This window comes from Chaetodon auriga, chromosome 16 (genome assembly GCF_051107435.1).
Source record: "Chaetodon auriga isolate fChaAug3 chromosome 16, fChaAug3.hap1, whole genome shotgun sequence".
Taxonomy (NCBI): Eukaryota; Metazoa; Chordata; class Actinopteri; order Chaetodontiformes; family Chaetodontidae; genus Chaetodon; species Chaetodon auriga.
Genome location: NC_135089.1, coordinates 6,146,126 through 6,169,040, shown reverse-complemented (window position 1 = coordinate 6,169,040; position 22,915 = coordinate 6,146,126). Strand labels below are relative to the sequence as shown.

Below are 22,915 nucleotides of genomic sequence, written 5' to 3'. Positions count from 1 at the left end.
ATTATGTCTCATCATAATAGACTGATTAGATGAGAAATCAGTATACAGTATATAGCTGGAGTGTGTAGCCTTTTATATTTAAGTCTAACAAGCATTAAAAACTTAAAATGACTTAAGTTTGATAAAACTTGCACACTTCCTCCTGAAGCCTTTATCTATACATTTGTTGTTATAGCCTGATGGCTGGCTCAACGGTTTTTTTTTTTCCTATAAATTTGCTATCAGTTCAGTGTTATGAAATAAGGTAAAGTACTGGACGTAAGGATGCTAGATGGCCTCTGGAGGCGAGGAAATTGAACTGTTGAAGCATGTCCGGCCAGTAAAGCCAAGAGAAGATTTTTGCACCATCCCAGTGCACAGGGAAAAAAGCTTAATGTCAATGTAATTTGAAAAATAACAGGAGCAGTGAAGTGAACATAAACCTCCGTACCCCACAGAATTTGACAGAGCATTCAGACACAAATTCAGTCTTGAAGACTGCAGACAAATGAATGTGTTAGGCCGAGAGAGAGAGATTGGAGAGATGGGGAGAGTAATGAAGCTTTGGCTGCCTTAGACTGAGAGAAGATTGGAAGGAATCTCTGCAGTGCAATGTAATAATCGCCCCTTGAGTCACAGGCAATCACTGATTATTCAATATGAAGAGGACAGTTCTCTTTTCCCCACCATTAAGTCTTTCACATTTCCTCTTCTTTATGTCTCTTTCCTTCTTCCGCTTTCTGTACTCTGCAATTTACGCACCCTGGCCCTTTTTGCTTTTCACTCTTCCCCTGTCAGCCTCTTGTTCCCTGTGAGTTGGAAGCAGAGTGGATTTCTACACTTGTGTAGTGAAAGCAAAATTAATCCCATTATTTGAGTGTGACACACATGGCACGCTCTCTTTGTCCGCAAACTATTCAAAACAGTCACTGTGAAAAGAAGCTGTATGTGTGAAAGCGCTATCCTCAGAGGGACAGTGGACAGTAATTGTCAGCGTGGGAGGTTGTTTCCAAGCCGTTTCGGGTGGCATACCACAACTGCATGACTGCTAACAGAGAGAAACAAAGAACCAGCTGACTTAAACCAAGACACTAAACTGTCAGCTGCGGCAGTCTTCAGAACTGCCCAAAACTGCATTTTGTCGCATTTTGAAGTTCAACCCTGATTCCAAAAAAGCTGGGATGCTGTGTAAGATAAAGCACATTGTAAATGACCTCAATAGAAAGAATTATAGCCTCAGTGTAAGTATGGATACCCTGAATGTAAATATACATGGCCTAACTATGAATATAGATATTTATGTAAATAAGTATAATAAAGGGCCTTTTTTTGGGAACTGCTACATACCTTTAGAAAAACGTGTGTTATTTATTCATATGAATTAATGTGCCTTGAAGACTTTTGGGTTTCATAAACTTGAAGTACAAACTTCCATGTGCTGTAGCATGAACTTGGTGGAAAATATAAGCACAAATATTTTAGCACCCTGTTCGAACCTTAACGAAGCGCGATGCTGAGAATCTACTGCTGTTTTATTGCTTTCCATAAGTTGTTACCTTTGAAATCGCGCCTTCTTGGTCAGATTCCTGATGTCTTTAATGTCAAACCGAGAAAAACAGCACAGAGCCTGATTATTTAGCCTACAGATGGATGGAACAAAATCTGTCCACTAAATCATTTTAAATTCAGTATGATGAAACAGCTGAGCACGGAGTACGCTGGAAAAACACGCTGATTATCTGCTGCTCATCTCATCAAATTATCAAGGCGGCCGGCTCACTTGCATACAGCCTTTAAGAGCTGATTAAGAACTTTTGCCGACTCTATGTTCAGTTCACTGGGTGTTTTTTTTAACCCGTCACTGACATCTGTGCTTGTGATCTGTCTGAGGAGAAATCCTAATGATGGCCACTAAAAAACAAACACATGAGCTGCAACTTTTTGACCATTAAAAAGTAAGCAGGTTATTTTTGCAGTATATATTTGTGCAGAATGTGCCAAAGCAGTCAATCATCCAGCGTTGAGCTGTAACCAAACAATGATCCCCACTTGAACCACCGCCGTGCACAGTTCACCCTCAAACTCACGCCTGCTGATAACACTTCTGACTTGTTGTTCTGACTATCAGACGTGCCCTCCTTGGGTGACCTCTCTGCTTGGCCCACAGATGAAGGTAAAGGTTTTTCTTCTTTTAAACCTCTCCTGGATATAATTCCCTCAACATGACCCCAAACCTTTACCCTCTTTCCAGTTCCCACTGGTGTTTCCTCTTTTGTTTCCTCTGGCCAAATGATAATTGACATTTCTAGGGCATTTCGAACAGGGCACAGAGTGAGCACAGCACTTTGGAGTCTCTCAGCCTGCCAACCCCCGCTAATAGGTGAATAGATCTAAATATATAAATACCTTTAGCATCATTCACACAATGACATGTCCCACCAGTTCAGATGAAAGGCAGCTGCTGCACGTCAACAAGTTGTGAAAGCCAGCCAGCGGGACAGTCAAGCATTTTAAGGCATCACTGTGTACCATCTGCAATCAGCGAAAACATGATGCACTGGCACCACTTCTTGGTTTCATGTCTGTCCTGCATTTAGCATGGCCAATTTCAAGTTTTTTATTTTCACTGAGATTGGAATTTGCTGGCCGAATGAACACTGTGCCGTCCAGCTAATCATCATTTTGGGTTTTGGGGTTACAAAATCCCAAATTTTGCTGATTGGGGTGGCCAATCAGATTTTAGAGGCTTTGAAGCTCAAAAGGTTAGATTTCAAGGCTCCCCCTGGCAACCCTCCTGGACTTGCCCATGCAAATGATGTTGTCTAAATAGACTTGATCATTGGAGCAAAAAAGTAACACTGATGTTCAAGTTTTTGAACAGCATCAGGTTCTTTTGTTAGTTTTGGCTCTGATGGTATCAGCGTGTGTTAATTACGAGTGTTCAAATTAACAGAGCCTTTCTGATAGCGCTCCGTGCTCCTGTGCTCAGGCTGAATGCTCACTAAAGCTTTACTCAGAGGTATTAGAGCATTCCAGGCATGAGGATCCCTCAAATCAATGTGCTGGATAAGAACAGACAGTTCAAAGCCACAATTTCTCCCCGTTTGCTTTGGCACAGATCAAGGAGGGCATGACAATGTGAATCACTTTCACACTGCAAAACCCTATTTCCATTTCCCATTTGGCCTCTTATTACTTCTGGCGGTAAAACAGGCTAGTTAAAGGTGCTGGGCATGAGGTGGGGGTTGTGAAGACCTATCCAGGGAGGCTGTCGTTTGGCAGGCAGCTCTGAGTGCATGAGATGAAGGGCGGCTGCTCTGCCGCACTAACAGAGCAGAATAAATGTGTCGGCCAGGCTTGAGAGGAGTTCCTCACGCAGAAGGAACAGCCCCGCTCTCTGGGGACGGTTGGCAGCACAGGCTCTGGAACTATAACAGAGCAGGTGAAAGCCTCCCAGCAGTGGAGTCTGGACTAGCACACCTGCTCTCCTTTCATATAGAACTAATCCCCATAATCCATAAACAAACACGTTTCAGAACTTTCAGAGCCACAGGAAAAACTTCACTTCTGTTGCTTCTCATAAAAAATAAAACTTCCCTCGAGTGTAAAATTGTTTGCAATAATAAGGTTTGGCTCTTTAAAGCAGATTCTGGCTCTTATCTCAGCCTGTCACCACTTTGGTGTGCTTTGCTCAGTTAGTCCATTACACAGGAAACTTATAAACTGTTTCTTTGAGATGCATTCAGCTTAGCTCCACCTGCAAAAGAGAGACAAATGCCTGTTGGGAATGTGTTACCTACGTTTCATACTGTTGGAACAGTGCCATCTACTGACTCTTTTCAGCATTACATGAAGGGACAACGTGTGACGCTGTCTGTCCACCAGGATATTTTGCATTTTTTAATGAGTAACCTTCATTAAAACAAGTGTCAAAATAAAGGTGGTCAACACCAGTGTATTTTACATTGTCACTTAGTGTTGCACCCTATGACAGAAGGTGTGTTTATCAGTGGTTTGGTCATCATGTGTAGATGGCAGTCTGTCACTTGGCTTGCATCACACATGCTGATATCAACCTGAATAACAATCTCCTGTGTTTGTCTCTTGTTCTGTTTCCTTTCCCACACCCCCACCCCTTACTCCCCTCCACGACACGTTTCTTCTGACACTTGTTCCTGCGGTCAACCTCACCCACCCCATCACCCCGTGTGAACCCGTGCTGCCCTGCACCCCACGGCCTGCCCACCGACTGCACCTGTGTCCCTGCAGCAGTGAGCGACCTGTCCGTGTCCAGCCTCTTCAGCTTCCTCCTCCTCCTGTTCACCTGACTAGAGAGATACACACATCCATCTGCCCCCTTCACTTTATCAGCTTCTCTCACATCTCCAGTGTTTACTCCAAAATCTACACTGAACCCCAATCTGTGTGCAGTTGTGGATGCGTGTGAGCGAGTATGTGTGCAAGCATGCATGCACGGGCATGCTTGACTGTAATGGTAAGGGAAGGTGCTGCAGGGGACAGCGCCCAGCCAATTTTAAGACTTTAATTTTACATGATTTCCCCTTTGATCCCTGAAAACATCCCCTCCCCCTTCCTGTCTTCTGTTTCCCTGCTCTACCTGAAGGCCTTGCGCACCAACAGCACCAGTGGCAGTATTGAGCCATACCTCTCTGGCATCAAAACGGGCATTTTCTCAGGCCGAGTGCCCTCTCCTGCAGCAGCGTTTGTCCCTGGCCTGAGGAAGTACCCCCAGGAGGGGGCGATGCCTTCCTTGACAGCCTCCTCCAGCCAAGCGAAGGCCCTGCTGGCGAGCCTGTCTGCCTCCGGCCTGAGCGCCGAGGCGCTGCTCCTCTCCTCCACCCTCCGTCATCACCGCCTTCTACGAGAGCAGCGAGCCTCCTCCTTGTCCCTCCCCAGCAGCCAGTCCTCCTCCCCTACTCCCCCCGCTACCTCCTCCTCCTCCTCCTCTTCACCCACCACCCCGACTCCCTCCCTGTCTCCCTCCTCTCCCACCCCTTTGAGCTCCCTCACCCTCTCCTCTGCGGTTCTCAAGTCCAGCGCTGGAAGCCTCGACAGCTTCAGCCTCAACAGCTGCAAGGAAGGTGGCAGCGAGCCTGTGAATAGGGACTTCACCCCTGGCAACTCTCGGTGATGAAGAGGAGGAGGACATGAGAGGCATTCAAGCAACATCACATCACGAACCATAAAGAGAAAATAACTACATAATGGAAAATTCCAGCATTTTTTAGGGTCATTTTCTTTCAGGACTTTTTGGCTTTTTCGTCTTGTTTTTCCTCTCTACTTTTGGCCTCACTCCAGTATGCAGAGTCTTCATATTTCCATGGCAAGAACGACCGTACTGTAAATGGAGTCACAGTCTGATTCTTGGATAAGTTTCCTACTCTTATCTTCTGTTCCGTAGTTCCTCTGCAGTCCTCCCACGCACTCATACTGCCAGTTTGCCAGATAGAGAGCGCACAAATGGGGCTCCCCTCCAACCAGCTGCCTGCTTTAAGCTGATGTGGCCTGGATGGATTTACTGACAGTAGCAGTCTCATATATACCCTCACTCAGTGGGTTGTTAGTGGAGTAGGCATCATTTCTAGACTGTGACTTTTATCATAGAAAATAGAGCTGCAATAATCACCAAGTGAGTCCAGTAATCGTGTGTGTTCAGGATAATATTGCTCTCACTAACCTGCGTCACCTGGCAGAGTGTGAGTTCGCTCAGAAAAAAAAAAAAAATCAAAAGTAGATCAAGGTGATGATTGTGGTTTCAAGCTGTTTTGTGTTAAAAGGCCATTTGTGGATTTACTTGCATCACCTGTGTTTTAAACTCTGAACTGGTGCTATATTTTCCCCTCCGTTTGTACACACTGTGTAAAGAGTTTACATGATTGCCCTCGCTCTCCAATCGTTGACCTGTGCTTTGTTGCAAGTGCACATTCCACCATCTGACAGCCTGCTTTGATTTCATGTCGCGCAGTCCGAACGTTTATATGCATCCCTGCAAAATGAAATTCTTGCATCAAAAAATTAGGAACAATTATAAAAAAATTTCAATTAATTCAATATTCAATTCAATTTCGACTAAAGCACATTGTAGGGGAGTGTTATAACAGCACATTTCTGACCCAGGAGTCACAGTTACACAAACAGAAGGGAAAAACGGTGAATTGTATACGTATGTTGAATCTCTGTATATGTGTATGGACTAGTTAATTATGACAATCAGGATGTTTCCACTGTAGCATCTCTGTGGGATTTTAGCACCTGACATCGAAAACCTTCCCAAAGACTCAAGCACACACATTGATGAATAACACACACGTTCTGTCACACACGCACTTGTGCAGCCAAGCAGTTTGTAGAAGCACACACTCTTTTGTTTCATCAAATCTTGTGCGATGATTCATCTTTTAAGTCACACACTCACAAACAGAATTTCCCACATCGATTATAACATGATTTCACCCTTTAAAGGAACCTGAGCTACAGAGTGACAGATCAAATGGTGTTTTTTTTTTTTTTTTTTCTTCGGACACTTGTTTCTTTTGAACTTTAATCTGCCGGGAAGCCGCTCATAAAGTTTTCAGCCATTTGCAGGTCTCAGTGTAGGACATAATACCTTCTTTGAAGAAGAACAAAATGTATCTTTCACTGCAGTGAATTGATCGCACTTCAGCGTCTGTGACACTGTTTCAACTCTTGAGTAGTGTTTGAAAGATGAAGAATGTTAATCAGCACATATTAAGATCAGATGTAGCTCGACTCTGGGTGAGCCTGAGAGGAGGATATAGAAATAAAAAGCAAGCACAGCTTCCTCTCACACGTGACCCTTTCCTCTGATTTTGACCTTGTGAATCTGGTTGACTCTGACAAGCACAAAGCTACACATGTTTCTGGAATAATGAAAAAAATCCTCCCTGCGTATTTGAAATACTGTTCGGTTACCAATACTGCTGTTGGTTTTATTACCTGCATGTTGAAATACGAACCATTTATGAATGTTAGGCCTTTGCTGTGCCTTAATGGCAGTAGTTGAAGTTATCATTATTTAAAGCACACCAAAGGCCTGTCAGTGATTCCCTCAGTGTAAAACCTGCACAAGGAACCAGTTTGAAGCTCTCTGTTCTGTGTTATTGCCTTAAGGCTGCCCACTGGGGAGGTGACGAGGTTGAACGGACAGTCACAGACAAAGTGATTTTTTTTTCAGTCATTCACTACAATGACTGTGAAATCGATTTTTTTTTTTTTTTTTTTGGTGGCATTGAGATTAAAACATGTGCAAAGGGGCTCATGTCAAACAGTAGGCAGCCTGAGGAGAGGGGATTAGTTTGGGGACATGTGTTTGAAGGCTACTTTAATAAGGCCGGCTTTGACTTGCCTTGTATCCATTGAGGGTGCTTGTGATATAAAAGACCCAAAGAGATGAGAGGAAGGGTTTGACAGTCAGAGAGCCATTAAGCGGCTGTTCTCTCCCTGCCCCTTTCACTTTGCTTTGTCTTTGGTGTGGAGCGTCTGTGAAATGAAAACCACTCAGTTGAGCTTATCTTAGGATAAAGTTTGATGGGCCTCAATTCATGACCAGTAACAGTGTGTGCTGTATGTAATTAGCACCAAGGCAGTGCTCTTTGCCTTTGAGAAAGGCCTGTTTGTCTGCAAGGACCTGTTACCATGTTTTTCCCAGTGCCTCTAAGACTTTGTTCATGCCAGAAATACCCAGTTGATCTTGCATTGCAGTATGAGATCAGCAGCAATGACAGAATAACACTTTTACCCAAAGACGAGGCTGCGAGAATTGTCTTGTTCCAATTTTTCGCAGAAAAAAACAACACAGCACTTGAAATGCAGAGTGTGCCAGGTTGCAGCGGTGGCATTTGACTAAACACTCCCCGAGCTCCAACAATGTGCAAAACTGCAAGCTCACAGCACAGCGAATTAAGCCTCACCCCGGGTGCTCTGCAGCTCTGCCAGGCAGGTTCAAGCCCTGGGTTTCATATTGAGTGCAGTCAAATGAAAGAAATTCACTTACTCATGCTGTTCCACTCTCCAATCCATAACTCTCAGAGTTAAATTTGCTGCATTTGCGTCTGGTGAGCGTTGGGAAGGAAGTATTCACGCCTGGCCGCTTTCCCCAAGTAAAGTCTGAGATGAAACCTCCCAGAATTGCGTGACAATGCTCTCTGGAATGATTTTTTCAAGACAAGTATTAGTGGGCTGTGATTTCAACATGGCTGGAGGCTTCGAGGGCATGTCGAAGACACTCAAAGAGGATGCCACTGGCAATCAGAAAAACTCATGCAAACTTGAACTCAAACATAGAAGAAATATACATATATAAATATATCTAAGTGAGATGTTTGTGTATGATATTATAATTGTGAAGAAAAGTGTGATATATATATAGGCCTAGATTAAATTATATACTGTAAAATGTCATCATCTCTTCAGTTTTATATATTAGTGACCATTTTGTACAGATTTTTCTTTTTTAATTCATTGAAAGAGATATTACATTTCACACTGAGATTATTTATTCATACGCAGAACATTTTTATATTTGTTTAAAAATATCTGTATAGATAACAGTTAGCCTCTGTAATATACACTGAAGTTCATTTTTAAATTCTAGGGTTTTCTTTATGAACACGGAGTTAGATTTTATGTAATTTTGATTTGTGAAAAGCTTGTCCCTGAAAACGCTTGTCCGGCTTGTCTGCACCTTCGCCTCCTTATGTGAAGGGTCACTATTAAGGTGTAAGAGGCTGGACCAGTGCCTGTGCTTAGGGGCTTATTTTGCTACTATCTTTTTGTTTCTGGGGGTTGTTTTCTGTACCTGTGGTCTGTTTTTTTGGTTTCACCCCATCCTGTATTTGTGATTCAGCTGGTATTAGTGAGTTGACGATGGTGGGAAACACAGATATTGTGGTAACTACTGTGAGAGGTCGGTTTATGGGCCCACAGGCTTCTTATAGAGCCTCGCTGCTTTGAGAAAAGTAAGTTAAATGGCTTTAAATTTTCCTTGTGTCATGATTGCATGTGAACAAGAGCGGGAGAAACGTGAATGCGGAAAAGCGTTCAGAGACAACAGGTTCAACTGGTGGAAGTACATTTTGTTGCTTATTCAGTTCCAGCGCTTGCAGCGAGTGGCTTTAAGTAGCATTTAAGCTAAACCACAAAAGTTGTTAAAACCACCAAGATGGAGCAGCAAGGGAATTGTGTGGAATTGTATGAATTTAAAGTTTTATCTCTTCCTTTGCCATTATATCTTTTTTTTATAATGAACCTACATTCTGTAGTATGTATATGAGATTTTTACATGAATGTGTGGATGTTCAAAAATCTTGGCATCAAAAGTAGAAAAACAAAATTGACTTGTAAATAGGCCGAGTCATTCCTAGCGAGTTCAACAAATTGTTATGTCCAAAAGATGTTTTATTAATAAACTATGACGATGGGTACAAAGGTATATACAAAACAATGCATGTATAGTCTCAAGCAATCGCACGGTGCAGTCGAAAAAAATGTTGTCTACATGTTTTCTCAAAAAAATGAGAAAGAGGGAAGGAGAACAGCGGTTCTACAGTATGTTACAGGTTTACTAACATGGAGAATGAGATGTTATTTTGGTATCTGTGACACAGGCATGTTCAGTCTTACTGTGATGTTATGTGACGATGAAGATGACGATCGTGGCAGAGAGTGTTGAATGTCTAGAAGGATTCAGAATGCTTGAACGCACCCCAACCAGAGAAGTCACCGGTGATGGTGTACTCTTTCCACAGAGTGATTCTCCCATTTGTAGAGTAGTGTGATATAAGAACAAAAATAATACAGAAAATAGATCTATAATATAATGATATATAAATTTAAAAGCCTACTGATACTGGAGATACTAATTTATCAGTGTGGATGCCATGATATTCTGTGAGAAATGTGTGTGTTTTTCCTGTGAGAAGACAGCAGGCAGTTGAACCTGCCTTCTTTTGTACATAATTTGCTGTGATTGTGTGTCCAATAAAGTGCAGCTCTCTTGTACAGTGGCGACGTCTGATCTTGCTTTGTAATGACCTGCTTATAACATTTTGTGGAGAAAATGCAAACGCAGAAACGGTGGCTAAAAAATGGGTTTATTTTATAATATAGTCATGTTTTGTTTTTTTTTTTTTCATTACTTGATAATGAGCAACACTGCAAATGTAGAGCATACACGGCCATGAGGCGCCACAGAAATAATACGATTGTTTGGTGTCAAATTCATGGACTGTTGCATTAAAAAATATCAAATACTTCCAACTTAAATTCTATTTACACAGCAAATTCACACTAAAATATTAGAACAATGCAGACTGCCGTATGGCTAGTTATATATTTTGATATACGGTATATACAGAACATTTTAAAGCTTGTTCTTTTGTTTGTATGCTTGAGTGTGATTCCAGTTAAACGTGTTAAAACTCCTGGACCAGAAGTGGCTCAAGTGTCCTGGCGCTGCGCTGGCCGTCGACCATCTGTCCGCCTGTATGGCGTGTTCCTCAAATCTGAGGCAGAATAACAAGAAGAGCAACTTTCAGCAGCGCGTAAACATCAAACATGCAGCACCCATCCTTAAAATATCTCCATGTGACTCCTCCAGGAAACGTTACTGTACCTGTGATGATGTCCTCCAGGGCGCCGTCCTTCCCTTCGCGCACCTGCGGCTTCACCTGCCTCTTCTTCAGCTCAGCTATCAGGTCCATCTGGGGCATCTTAGGCATCATAGGCCCCTAGCAAAAAAAAAAAAAAAAATAGAAGCATTTGATATCAAAGTAAAATCAGAATTTCCAACCAATTAAGCCATTGAAAAACAACAATATCTGATGCATAATTTCTGAAGACTGAACCTTTAATATCTCACCTTTTGTATCCCAGCCTTGTTGGGAGATGATGGCTCTTTCACCTCACTGCTCTCACTCTCCATTTTCTTTTTCTGCTCAATGTCTTGCTGTGCCGTCTGTGCGCCATCAAGAGCAAAAGGATTAACATGCAATGCGACGCTTGTGATGGATAGATATCTGAAATCTACCACACATCCTCACCTTATAGGCTTTTATAAAACGTCCAAACTGTGGGAAAAACATGGAAGGTTGCGTGGTTTTGGGGTTCTCTCCAAAGTACTCCACCACAGAGCCGTATGCCTCCTGGAGGGAGACAACAACATGAAATGTGTGTCTGAAAGCATGAAATAAGGTGTTGGTCAGAGTTGTCTGTAAGCTTGCGACTACGTGAGAGCTAACCTGTGCTGTCTTGCTGTCTTTGATCAAAGATTCCAGCTGCTCACTGTTGGCTTTGATGAATTCCTTCAACACCGGGCTGTCATCCTGCACCAGGAATTCCTTCTTGGTCATTTCCATTCCTCGTTCCAATGAGCGGATGTCCTGAAGAATGCCGTCCAGTGATACTGGCAAAGAAACAGAACTGAGTTTCAATATCACTCCAAATTTAAATCACAAGCCACATCACTGGACAGCCTGACTGTTTGTGTGGATGTACCGAGGGCTGCCTTGTCTATAAAGTGTAGCTCAGTGTGGAAGTTGACCAAGTCTGGGTATTTATCCTGGATGATATTGGTGATGAAGTGAAGAAGCGTCTGCGATCGATCAGTTGACTTGGTCTCCAACAGCTGAAGAGTAAAGATATTGACAAAGTGGATATTTGGAAGAATATGTCATTTCTTCTTTCAAACGTTACATAATCACCCTTTAAATGTACAACCAAAGCCTACTTACAAGGTCCAGACTCTGCAGCCGAAAACCGTAGGCTGCGCCCCTCTTACTGCTGTTCATGTAGTTGCCAAAGGCGAGAACAATCTGGAGGGAACACATGAGACAATGCAAAATCACAAATTTGGAAGCTACGTCAGCACTGCATCAGTCGTATTCTCTTTACTTACTTCTAAGATCTTTTTCAGTTTGGTTGAAGACTTGATGGACATGGATGCAGCAATGATGGAGTTCAGTTGCTGTGGATGCAGTAAAAATAAAATCAGTACACCTGGTTCAGAATTTATGTCCAAGTTACAACGCATTTGAGAAACTGACCGGCTGCAGGCGCTTAACAGTGTCTGGGAAGTTGCCCATGAAAGTGAGAGTGCTGATTCGCTGTCCCAGACGAGGAATCTTCCCGAAGCGTAACATAAATTGGTCCTCGTTGGTCAGCTCCTCCAGCGGGCGGCCATCCTTCTCATAGTTAACCAGCAGCTTCTTCTCAAAATCTGATGGTATGAAGTGCTCAAGTAGTTCCAGGAAGTCTATGGACAAAGACTGCTGGTCATACCTGTAGGAAAGAGTCGTGAGAGTCACACCAGTTAGCGTATGAGAGAGAGAACAGAGGACAGCTCAAAAATGTCAACAATGCAACAGATTTTCCATGAAACGCATACGTCTCTATGGCGGTGCAGATAGCACATGGGTTCATCCCCCCCTTGCGTAAAGTGATGGCCAGATTCTTGGCCTTGTTGGGGTCAATCAAGGACGTCTTGCTGGGGGTCTTCTGGACTGCCTTCTTCTTGAAATTGGACAGGTCTGTTGTAGTAGCCTGGGCCCTGGTCTTAAACAGTTCCTCAAACGTGTCCATGTTCAGCTCCTGATGTAGACAGAGTCACGATAAAAAAGTATTTTCAAACTGCAGTTTTCTGACAGGATAAACAGTGGAAGTGAATACTGGAGGATGCGTACCCCTAAGACCTGCTCATCATCCAGTTCGTTGAAGACAGTGCCTGTCACCTGGTTCGGTTTCAAGGCCTGCCAGTTTAACAACGGCATCCTGAACTTGGTCTGAATGGGCTTCTTGCTCTTAAGCCCTAAGGAAACAGAAAAAGATGAGAAATAGTAGAACACATAAGATATTTGCTGTTGGTCCAAACTCAGGACAGCTTTCAATACTTTTCTTCGTCAACCTCCTTACCAGATTGAGTGTTTGGTGCTCCAGGAGGAGGAGGGGGTCCACCACCACCAGGCGGAGGAGGTGGGCATGGGGGTCCAGCACCAGGTGGGGGAGGAGGAGGTGGTGGACCTCCTCCAAGAGGAGGGGGAGGTGGTGGAGGAGGAGGTGATGGACCTCCTCCAGGAGGAAGGGAAGGTGGTGGAGGAGGAGGTGGTGGCACAGCACCACAGCCTCCTGGGGGAGGCGGTGGCGGTGGAGGGGGTGGTGGAGGAGGAGAAGCAACCTCTGCTGGACCACCGGGAGGTGGAGGGGGAGGGGGAGGCGGCAGAGGGGCAGAGGCAGGAGGGCTGGATGGTGTGGAAACCGAATCAGTGGTGGAGTCCAGAGAACTGGGCTGGGCGGCTGAGGCTGGAGCTTGGACGTATTCAACCACGGTGATGGGCACAACCTGGATGTCCAGACCTCCGGAGGCGCTGCGACTCAGTCGGATCAGCCCCTTCTCCTTCAGCTCCTGGATCTTCTCTTCCAGCTCTGAAGACGTCTGAGGGGCGGAGGTGCTCAGACGCTCCCTGTCCTTCTCCCTCTCCCTGTCCAGCTCTCGCTCCCGTTCTCTCTGCTGCAATGTACTAACCTGGGAACAGGAGTCTCGCAGGCTTTCCTATTGGACACAAAGACAAATATAGAAACACACATCTCCACAACGAACGTGTAATTCAGTCTTCAGGTTTTAAAGGACGTATATTCTCAAAAAAAATAAAAGGACAGCCAAAGGTGACGGTTATAGCCCAAAGTATAGTACAAAATAACATTGTGACCTTGTGTTGGCCCTCGATGAAAAGTTAGAGAATCACCATTGCAATTGCACTTAATTATTGCAATTCATCCTCAAGAGAACATGAATGTCCGTACAAAATTTCATGACAATCTATCAAATAGCGGTTGAGATATTGACACCTCTACAGCCCATGTCGCTAACATGACTAAAATGCAAGGTCATTTACAAATTATTACAGAAGTGCAAATACTCTCATCTTTTTATTTCATATTGAAGGTGATTAGATTTTACGTTCATATTAAGGTTATTAAAATAAAATGAACTGCCACTCTTTTGACCTCATTATAACTAATCACTTTGAGAATGTCACACCTTGCCTGGCTGATTAATTTTATTAAACACTGTATGGAGCGGCACTTACTTTGAGCAGCTCGGTCTCCTTGGTGGCCTGCATGAGCTGAGTCTCAAGTTCGGATATTCTCTCTCCAGTACGATTCTCAATTTCCTCAAGCCGGGCATTCAGCTACAACACAGACAGCATTGCTTTAGCATCACAACACGACAGCGTCTTTCTGTTCACAGAGACCCCTGTTGTCCTTTTTTTGTTTGGTTGTTTGTCTTTTTGGCTGACCTGTGCGTTGTGATCCTGCAGGTCGTCCACATGCTCCATCATCCCTCCTCTGTTCTCAGCATCCTCCAGCAGGGCTCCTACATCTAACACATTGTCCAGGTACGCCTGGATCTGCACCTGCAGCTTCTCGCTCTCTGTTAGCTTCAGACGCTAACACAAACACATACAATAATTCCACATTATAGAGAGAAATCATAACTTCTAATAAGTATTACATAGAATAATATATTGTTGCATTTTTAATGTAATATTGTACACATGGCATAGTAATAAGCAACTAATTGTTTCATATTGTAATGCTGAACTTTTTTGTTACATGGAGAGAGCATTGCTCTTTTATTTATTATGTGTTATAAACAAGTTGTCATCAGCAAAACAGGAAAGGGAATTTGGATGAACATGCAGCAGCCACATCCTACTAAATGAGGAAGAGGATGGGTGATAGGGTTGACCAAGTTGACGCCACATGTTACTTTAAACTCATCGGATGACATGCAGAAAATGTATGTGTATGTATGTATTTCATGAGAATTGCAGTGAGTCTTCATGATTCACAGTCAACTACAGCCGCTTTGACTTTTCAGTCTTAATGATGATCGACCTGCAGACCCTGCTGATAAACCTTGGTTTACGCTGACCACTGAGATTTTTATGCACACTCACCTCTAGATACTTGTCCAAAGAAAGGTGAGTGAACTCGTACTGGAGATGAACACGGAAGTTCATGTTCTCCACTGAATGGACCACAATGTTTATGAACTGCATGCAAGCCACCTGGAGACAGACACAATGAGAGTTAAATGTCAAAAATCCCTTCATTTGCTTAGCAGTCATCCATTGTATGTAAGTAATGCATCTGTGGACATACCATGAAGTCAATGTTGCTGTCATCATTGATGAAGTACTCCATCAACTTCTCAAAGCGGTTCTTTTCTCTGCTCACCTGAGAAAAAAGTAGAAACTTATCTGAATATGCGTTTTAGTTGTTGTCCAAATGGGGGCGTAAGAGGGGCATAAATGCAAAGAGAGTCTTTTTCTGAAAAGTTACATGGACTAGCTGATCTTAGACACACATGCATGACTCTTCTACATGTGCTAAAATTATGCCTTCATGTATGCATGTGAGGGGTGGATTGTGTCTGTCACAAGATGAGTAATCAAGTAGGGGAAGTCTGGAACAATGGTATGACTGAACGAGCAAAAGGCAAAAGTCAAATGGGAGCATTGTAATGTGGTGAAATTACTAATAAAGAGCTCATTTCACCTCTTTGAAGTTGTCAAAAGCAGAGAGAATGATGTCATGTCCTCCTCTGACAAGACACACGGCAGCCAGCAACTCCAACACGAGGGCTTTGGTCCTGTGGCAGCATCGGAGGGGTTAGATACGGATACAGACGGACAGGTTACACACACATCGCTCTCACACACGCACTCACCTGGGATTCCTGCTGTTGAGGCTGAGCGTGATTTCGTTCACACAACGCGGGTGAGTCATCACCAGGTTAAAACCAGACTGAAAACATAAACAGCCCATGTGTTAAAAGATGCAGGAAAAGTGTGTTTGGTTGGAGAAAAATATAGTGCAAAAAAACATTAAGGTTTTTTTTAAGGCTTTAACATCAATCAAGTGGCAAAAAGTCAAATTATGTCAACTCATAGGCAAAAAAAATGCACACATTTTTACTGACAGGCTGCTTTTGCACCATAATGGACGCAGAGTATGTTGAAGCTCTACCTGGTAGTTCATGATGGCTCGCAGGCACATGATGCACACATGCACATCATCTCTCTGGTTGGAGGAATGGGACTTCTTGTGCATCTTGTTCCCCAGAGTGGAGCTTATTCTGTAGAGGGATGAGAAATCATATGGCCCCATAAATAAATGCTTTAAAAAAAGAGAAGCTACGGTGTGTGCAAATGGTTTGAAGTTGACGCCCAGAGCACAGTTTGATGTCAGCCGATCATAACAAATAGAGCCGCTTCCAGCACTGTTTTGGACGTGGGCTGTCTGTCTGACAGCTGAAATGTGGCATCAGGTGGAACGAAAAATAGAGAATAAAATAGTCAACAACGAGCAAAGGGTATGAAAGAATGAGAGCGTGAGAAATTGAGTTTATTGTCATCTCAGTTTCAAGAGGAACTGCTGTCTAGCAATGAGATGGCCATGAAATTTAATCAGAGGGCAAACAAAAACAGTGCTATAAAGACTGTTTGTGTCATATTTTACGAAGATAAAAAAAAAAAAATCCTACGCAGTTTGTTTGTTACCTGGACCTAAATATGCAAAATGTAAAAAAAAATATTGATTTGCAGACAGAAACGGATGAGGTTCAGTTTGACACAGTTCAGCAAAATTTCGTGGCATCTGGTCGCCTCTGTGGCACGACAGTACGCTACCATCACACCACTTCTCCCCCACATGACCCTACTTTCTAACTATATGTGCTCCTGTACAGGCTGCACTGTTACTCTTCAATGAGAACTCACAACATGCAGCGCACCACATACATATATATATATATATATATATATATATACTGATAGAAGTCTCAGAACATCTGTGTTTCTCATGCAAGCTGTACCACAATAAGCTTTCATGTGTGGAGCTTCTTACCTTACAGTCAAAGCACGAGCAGCTCTGGTCATCCCATGTGAGTGGGAGCTGCTGGAGCTCTTGGTCAAGTCTTCCATTGACCTCTCTGCTGGTTTTCCTCTTTCCGACAGGGTGCCACCATTTTCAACACTCTCCACTTCAAACCTAAAGAGTTTAAACACAATAAACATGCACAGTGATAAACAAATTCACTGTAAGAGCATCAAAAGGGAGTGTTCACACCCTGCTGGTACTCACGAGGCGTCGCTTTGTGCGTGGGACAGGTATTCCACCAGGATATCCAAACCTTTGTTCTGCTCATTGAGAAAGTCTTGGGCCCATCTACAAGAAATGAAGAATGAAACGCTTAAAGAAATGTTTTTTAATTATATATCACATATCCTGCACTCAGATAACACTTAAACAAAACTATGTGACTTTAGAAAGAAAAAAAAACACAGTCTTGCTTTTACGAAAGAAATGTTGAACTGCACTCCTGCTCGATTCAGTTCACTCAAGGGTTTGTCTGTGTAAACCTTACTTAGTCTGATGCAGTAGCTTATGGTGGCTAATGCTAGCAGACTTTAGATAGTTATTGCTGTGTGACTGTCTGACCAGTTGCTGAATTTATGTTCAACTGTTACACTTCATTTTCACTTTAACAATGATCCTGATGTTCAGTAGAAGTAAACTCAACCTGAAAACGAGTCATAAGAATGACAATAATAATTGGAAATGTCATTTCTTTGGCATCTGTCTTAAAGGTACTGTTGAGTTTTGACCACTAGTAGCAGTATGGAGCAGAAAACTCAAATTAGGAACCTTAAAATAATGCTTTTATTTCCATATATTTAAAGTGCTTTTACAGACAGGATGAGTTAAAATACAACCAAATATAGGAAAAGTCAAAATGCAAAAGAAAAACATGAAAAAAGACTAAAATACAAAAATAAAAAAAAGTTATTAAACGGCTCATATATAGATAATAAAGTGAGACCCAGCCCAACTCAACAAGCTCACCCAATGTGATTGGTGCGAAGGGATATCTCCAAATCTTTAAGGACCTGGGTGGCCTCTTGGATCCGTTTCTTCAGCTAAAGAAGCACAGGAGGTGAGAATCAAGACGTGATTGCGCAGACAGAAACTTAAAGATGAGTCAGATATGAAAGCAAAGTGATGCTCAACACTGACCCTGCGAGACACCCCTCCCTGATCCTGGTAGAAGCTCTTGATCTTGGTCAGGTAAACGGACGGGGGGCTCTTCACTTGAAAACGTTCCTGGGGACGAAGGATTGAGTCAAAAGTTGCATCTGATTCAGTTAAATTTTATCAATAGCTCTCAAAGAAGACTGGACTGGAGACATGGTTACCAGTACACAACATGTGGCGCTGTGCTAGTAAACACAACAGACACAAACCGCCCTCTGTTTCCATGCTGACGCCTTCATCGGTTACAACCACAGAAACTGTGCTGCAACGTCTTCGCACTGCACTCAGCTCTTTACCACACATCCATTTTGGGTGTTTATGTACTTTGTGTCAACTCGGTTCAAGGGAGGGCACTGGTGCAAGAATCCTGCTCAGTTTGATGATGCTAGATGAGGTTTAATTCAGAAACCAGCTCATTACCCAAAAAATAAATAGTCTTACCTGATCACAGACTAATTCCCACTTCTTTTCATTGTCATACTGACTCAACAGCTTCAGTTTGTCTGGAGGTAAGTTCATGTAGCTCTGAAAGAGAGATCAAAGGAGAGAAGGCGTTTCACTCTAAAGAAATGTGGATTCATTTTACATGCGAGAATGGGTAGAAAGAAACCACCGTTTCATATTAGTCAGTCCAGGATCTTCCTGTTCGACAATTCATCTTAATGCCTCCAACGTCATTTCTTTATGTTTCCTGCTTATGCAACAATATTCAAATCTCCCAAAGCACATATTTCTACCGTCCGTGTAAAGCAGAAAGGTGTTGACTACCTGCCGGAAGCAAAGATGACTCAGTGTTTACATGCATGTATTGATGGTTGTCAGGAGGAAACACGTACGTCAGAAGAGAAATATTTTTGGTAGCGAACCTTCAAGCCTTTGTGTGTGATGATATTTTGTCAAATTTTACACCACAATGCAACCTTTAATGAAGATGAAACGAGGCACGTAGAAAATTAAGAAAACCCTCTCCGCTGCTGGTTTTATTCATCTGTCTGTTTTTATTTAAATTACACAAAGTTTAAGCACAGACCATAACTACTGTTTGTGTAGACTTTCTATCAAGATGAGACTTTAAACGTTCTCACACACCTTTCCATCACACACTGTCTATAATCCTCTCAACTGCATGGAGGATTCTACACAGATCGAACCCCCCCACCTAAACACCTCTCTGCTGCAGGTTGACTCAAACTCTCTGAGGAGCTGACATATCCGTGGCCAAAAAGTACAGTTTCCCTTTGAGTGACCGCCCACGGCCGACAGTGAAATGACTCCTGCTCTAAAGGTTATTCTCCTATTCTGATAGCCTAAGAACTGAACGGTTTAATGAACACTAATTTAAAGTCTTATGAATGATTCACGACCTAATTGGGGAGTTTGTGTGGGACAAAAATCTAAAAGTTATTAAAGATAGAGAGACAGAAGAATGGCCCTCAATCACTCAGATAAAATAAAAAGCCTTTAATCACAGGGTTTAAGCTCTCTCTTTGGTCACTGACTCAGTGGAGTATTACGTTCTTCAACTCTAAGTTTCTTTATCTACACAGCTTTCCTTCAGCCATGTCACTGGTGATGCACCTGATCTCCAAAAGTGATGAATTACTGGCAAAACTAATCATCTCGGTTGACACTGGGTGTTGGTCTTACATTCAAGCAGCCGTTTGTAGTTTCTTTGTCACACCTTAGGGAAAAAAAGAGAAGCAAAAACGGAAATGGCCGCTGTTTTGCTTCTGGGGAGCCGAAGCCTCATCCTCGGTGGGGAAAGGGAGGGGTCCTGCTGTGGGTTTTATGGTACCACACTTACCGAAAAAAAAAAAGACTTACATAAACACTTGTGCACAGTTGCATGAATTTACATGATGCACTGCGAGTGCAAATTCCCTACATTTAGAGAAAATGTGGAAGAAAAAGTGCTTTTCTCATTTCCTTTTAGAGTCCACGACGCAAACAACTGAAAACATTTTGCCGAAAGAAGAAGTGAGGTCATACTTTTCATGAGGGCGTTGGGCGCATGAAATGGCACATGGCGCCTTTGTTCAGCACAATATGTCACATAGATATTATGAAATACATAACCCTAAAGCCAATACTACACTCTCATGTCCTCTCACACATCAACATTTCCATTTGTGGAAGAAGTTTACGCAACTTACGTGAAACAGTCAAACTTGAATTTTAACATAAAGGCAGTGTTTATGTTTACTGTGTACATATCAGCTCCACTGTGATCATGAATCTCCTTCACGGAGCTTTTTTTCTACTGTTTTAGACATTTTCAGATAAATTTCATGGGAATATTTAGATGTTGCCATTTCAGATTTATTATTTTTAAGGCATTAGCAGATAAGAATTTAAGCTCGTCAAAGCCTACATTAAACTGGTTTAATGTTAACATCCCAGCATCTGTTTGCTCATTATTTATACATCCGCAGAGAACCTGGACACTTGTTGTTCACCTGGAAAAACAAGGATTTAGCTCCATCCAACACCCACGATGTCACACTTAAGTGGAGCATCACAGAAATTTAAAGCTAGGATGGATTTTTTTTTTTTTTTTACCACTGAGCAGAGAGCATAGCTATAACCATGCAGTAAATGAAGCCCATTTGGGTGTAAAAATTGAGACAAATGTAAAGGTTGATAAAGTCAGGCTCGTTATTGATGCTAATGGAGCTGCTGCAGGCTGCACTGTGCCATCACAGTTAATAGTCTTATTTGTCTTTGGTACAATTTTACAGCTGTTTTAATGCTCATTAACATGAGTTAGTCCAGCAAAAGAGATACAAGTCAGATATTGCACTTGAGAGGAATTATTTTTTTCTTTCCATCCACAAGTACGTAGCAAACAGAATGAAAGATTTAAAGTGCTTCAGCATACCTGATACAGGACAATATGTTTTCATGTGTTATTCGTTATGGTGCCTCAAATGCTTAGAGTACTCATCAAAGGGTTTTATGTTTTCCAACTTGTTGTAAGGCTGTTGAAAGAATGGTGAAACAGTTGCTTTCCGGTCTTATGGTCTCATGTAAATGTGTTGCTCAACTTCCCCTTGAGGCCAGCTGCCCCAGCATGCACTAATCACCCTATTCTGAGTCTGACATTTACAAATCTAACAGTGAAGGAAAGGAGTACGTCGATAACGCTCTTTTTACTGTGAAATCCTTTCTTCGAACGGAGCTGTTGTCGATGACTTCTGTGCAAATCTGATTGTGCAAAATGACAGCCCAAATGACTCTCTGCACGATGACATTTAAAGCAGATATTTTGTAAAGTTTGGCTCTCTGTACCCACCAGACAAACGGGCCTCAGGATTTAGATATTCTAAAAGATTATGAGACTACAAATGAGAAAAGGCTTGCATCATGTGCAATCTGCTACTTCAAATTGTTTTTGGCGCCATAAATCAGTCACAGAGTTCAAAACAAGACATTCAGTGTATAGCAACTTTAAATCACGGCTGATAAATTGAATGTGGCCTCTGAATAACGTGTGTGTGAGTGTGTGTGTATCATCCCAGCCTTTACATATAGCCCCAACCACAAAACCAAAGCTGGCATTGGTAATACACCAAATGCATACTCTTTGTTTTCATGTGTAGCAAGCGTGTGTGCGTTGTTGTCTCCTGTGCTGCCACTCACCAGCACCACATTGAAGCGCTCCTCCAGCTCCTCCTCTGGAGGCATGGGCAGTTTGGGGGGAGCCGGCTGCTTCTTCTGCAAGGTTGGAGTGGGATCACTCATTCCAGAAGCTGCTCCAACTGAGTTCCTGGCCTCCCGGCCCTCACTCGGCTCCTGCTCCAAGCCTCCTGCAGCCGCATTCCCCATAACTAATCTCCACAAGTAATCCAGCTTTACGCAAACCCTTTCTCCTGAGAAATCAGTGTATTCCAAAACAGAGTGACAAAATATGATCACTCCAAATGACAGGAACAAGCAGGCCTAAATCAAACCGAGTCTTTGGGCCTTCATGTAGAGGAACATCAAGCCTCTGGTCTACTGCATCCGTCTTGGTCCTAAGGACAGGGTGGACGATGAAAGAAGGTAATTTATCCTCATGTCTGTCCTCTCATCAATTTATCCCTCTCTGTCCACAAGTATCTTGGAGAATAAGGTTACAAGCCTTGTAGGGGCCTGCTGGGCTTGAAGAAAAGAGCTAACTAAGTGTCACTCACTATTCTCTGTACTAGTCGACCGATAACACCTCTGGTAAGTACAGAGGTCTGCGTGTGAGAGGAAGGAGAAGGGAGTGTGACACACTCTGTAACACAGACTGAAACCACAGCAGCACAAAAGCAGAAGAGTTACTTCCTGTGCATGACAGCAACAGAACCTGGGGCGGAGGACAGAGTGGAAGATAAACATGATAACCATTAGACGTACCCTGCATGCATTAGGTGAATGATTACTAAGATAAAGTAGCACAGGAATGAAAGAAAGCAGAAAGAGAGTCCAAGGTTAAGGAAGCACCCAAACCAAGCAGGTGCAGATGTAAAATAAATCAACAAGCAAAGGAAACTTTACCTTACCATGAATTTACTGTCACTACACTCAAGGCATTCATGCTGTTACATGGCCCTTGAGTAACATTTGTTTTGGTTATTTCTCTTAACATGAGGCCATACTGATGTGGCAGTCAGGTAAGAGTTGGCCAAGTCCTGAGTGACAAGGTAGCGATGATTGAGGATTGTCCAACAGCGCCCCTCCGTGTTTAGAGTCATTTACTGCAAGTGCAGTTGCTGCATTTCCGTATCCTCGGACATTGCTGTTATAATTTTAGAACATATCGTTCCATTTGACATTC

At 42.8% G+C, this 22,915-nt stretch overlaps 3 protein-coding genes across 10 annotated transcripts in view; 2 read left to right on the top strand and 1 right to left on the bottom strand.

Annotated features, from left to right (window-relative positions):
- Positions 1-5,710, top strand: part of LOC143333933 (SRC kinase signaling inhibitor 1-like) — a 95,826-nt gene extending 90,116 nt beyond the window's left edge. For 7 of the 8 annotated variants that reach the window (XM_076752329.1, XM_076752327.1, XM_076752325.1 and 4 more), the window contains one exon: positions 4,249-5,710. In XM_076752329.1, the coding sequence (XP_076608444.1) occupies positions 4,249-4,254 (6 nt within the window). In that variant the 3' untranslated portion in view covers positions 4,255-5,710. The remainder of the gene's footprint in view (positions 1-4,248) is intronic. The other variant, XM_076752331.1, reaches the window with a different exon arrangement.
- On the top strand, positions 4,371-5,131 carry LOC143333935 (uncharacterized). The gene is made up of 2 exons (XM_076752334.1): positions 4,371-4,474; positions 4,604-5,131. The coding sequence occupies exons 1-2, from the start codon at positions 4,433-4,435 to the stop codon at positions 5,129-5,131; spliced, it is 570 nt and encodes a 189-aa protein (XP_076608449.1). The 5' UTR covers positions 4,371-4,432.
- Positions 5,711-10,095: 4,385 nt separating the features above from the next.
- Positions 10,096-22,352, bottom strand: fmnl1a (formin-like 1a). Its single transcript, XM_076752333.1, has 25 exons — positions 21,754-22,352; positions 18,556-18,639; positions 18,097-18,183; positions 17,926-17,999; positions 17,164-17,247; positions 16,927-17,070; positions 16,048-16,156; positions 15,749-15,825; positions 15,577-15,670; positions 15,181-15,255; positions 14,976-15,086; positions 14,313-14,462; positions 14,103-14,204; positions 12,928-13,564; positions 12,699-12,823; positions 12,404-12,606; positions 12,063-12,297; positions 11,915-11,983; positions 11,751-11,831; positions 11,515-11,644; positions 11,259-11,422; positions 11,061-11,162; positions 10,880-10,975; positions 10,634-10,748; positions 10,096-10,523 (listed from the first exon to the last, which is right to left on the bottom strand). The coding sequence occupies exons 1-25, from the start codon at positions 21,937-21,939 to the stop codon at positions 10,459-10,461; spliced, it is 3,399 nt and encodes a 1,132-aa protein (XP_076608448.1). The 5' UTR covers positions 21,940-22,352; the 3' UTR covers positions 10,096-10,458.
- Between the last annotated feature and the right edge of the window lie 563 nt (positions 22,353-22,915).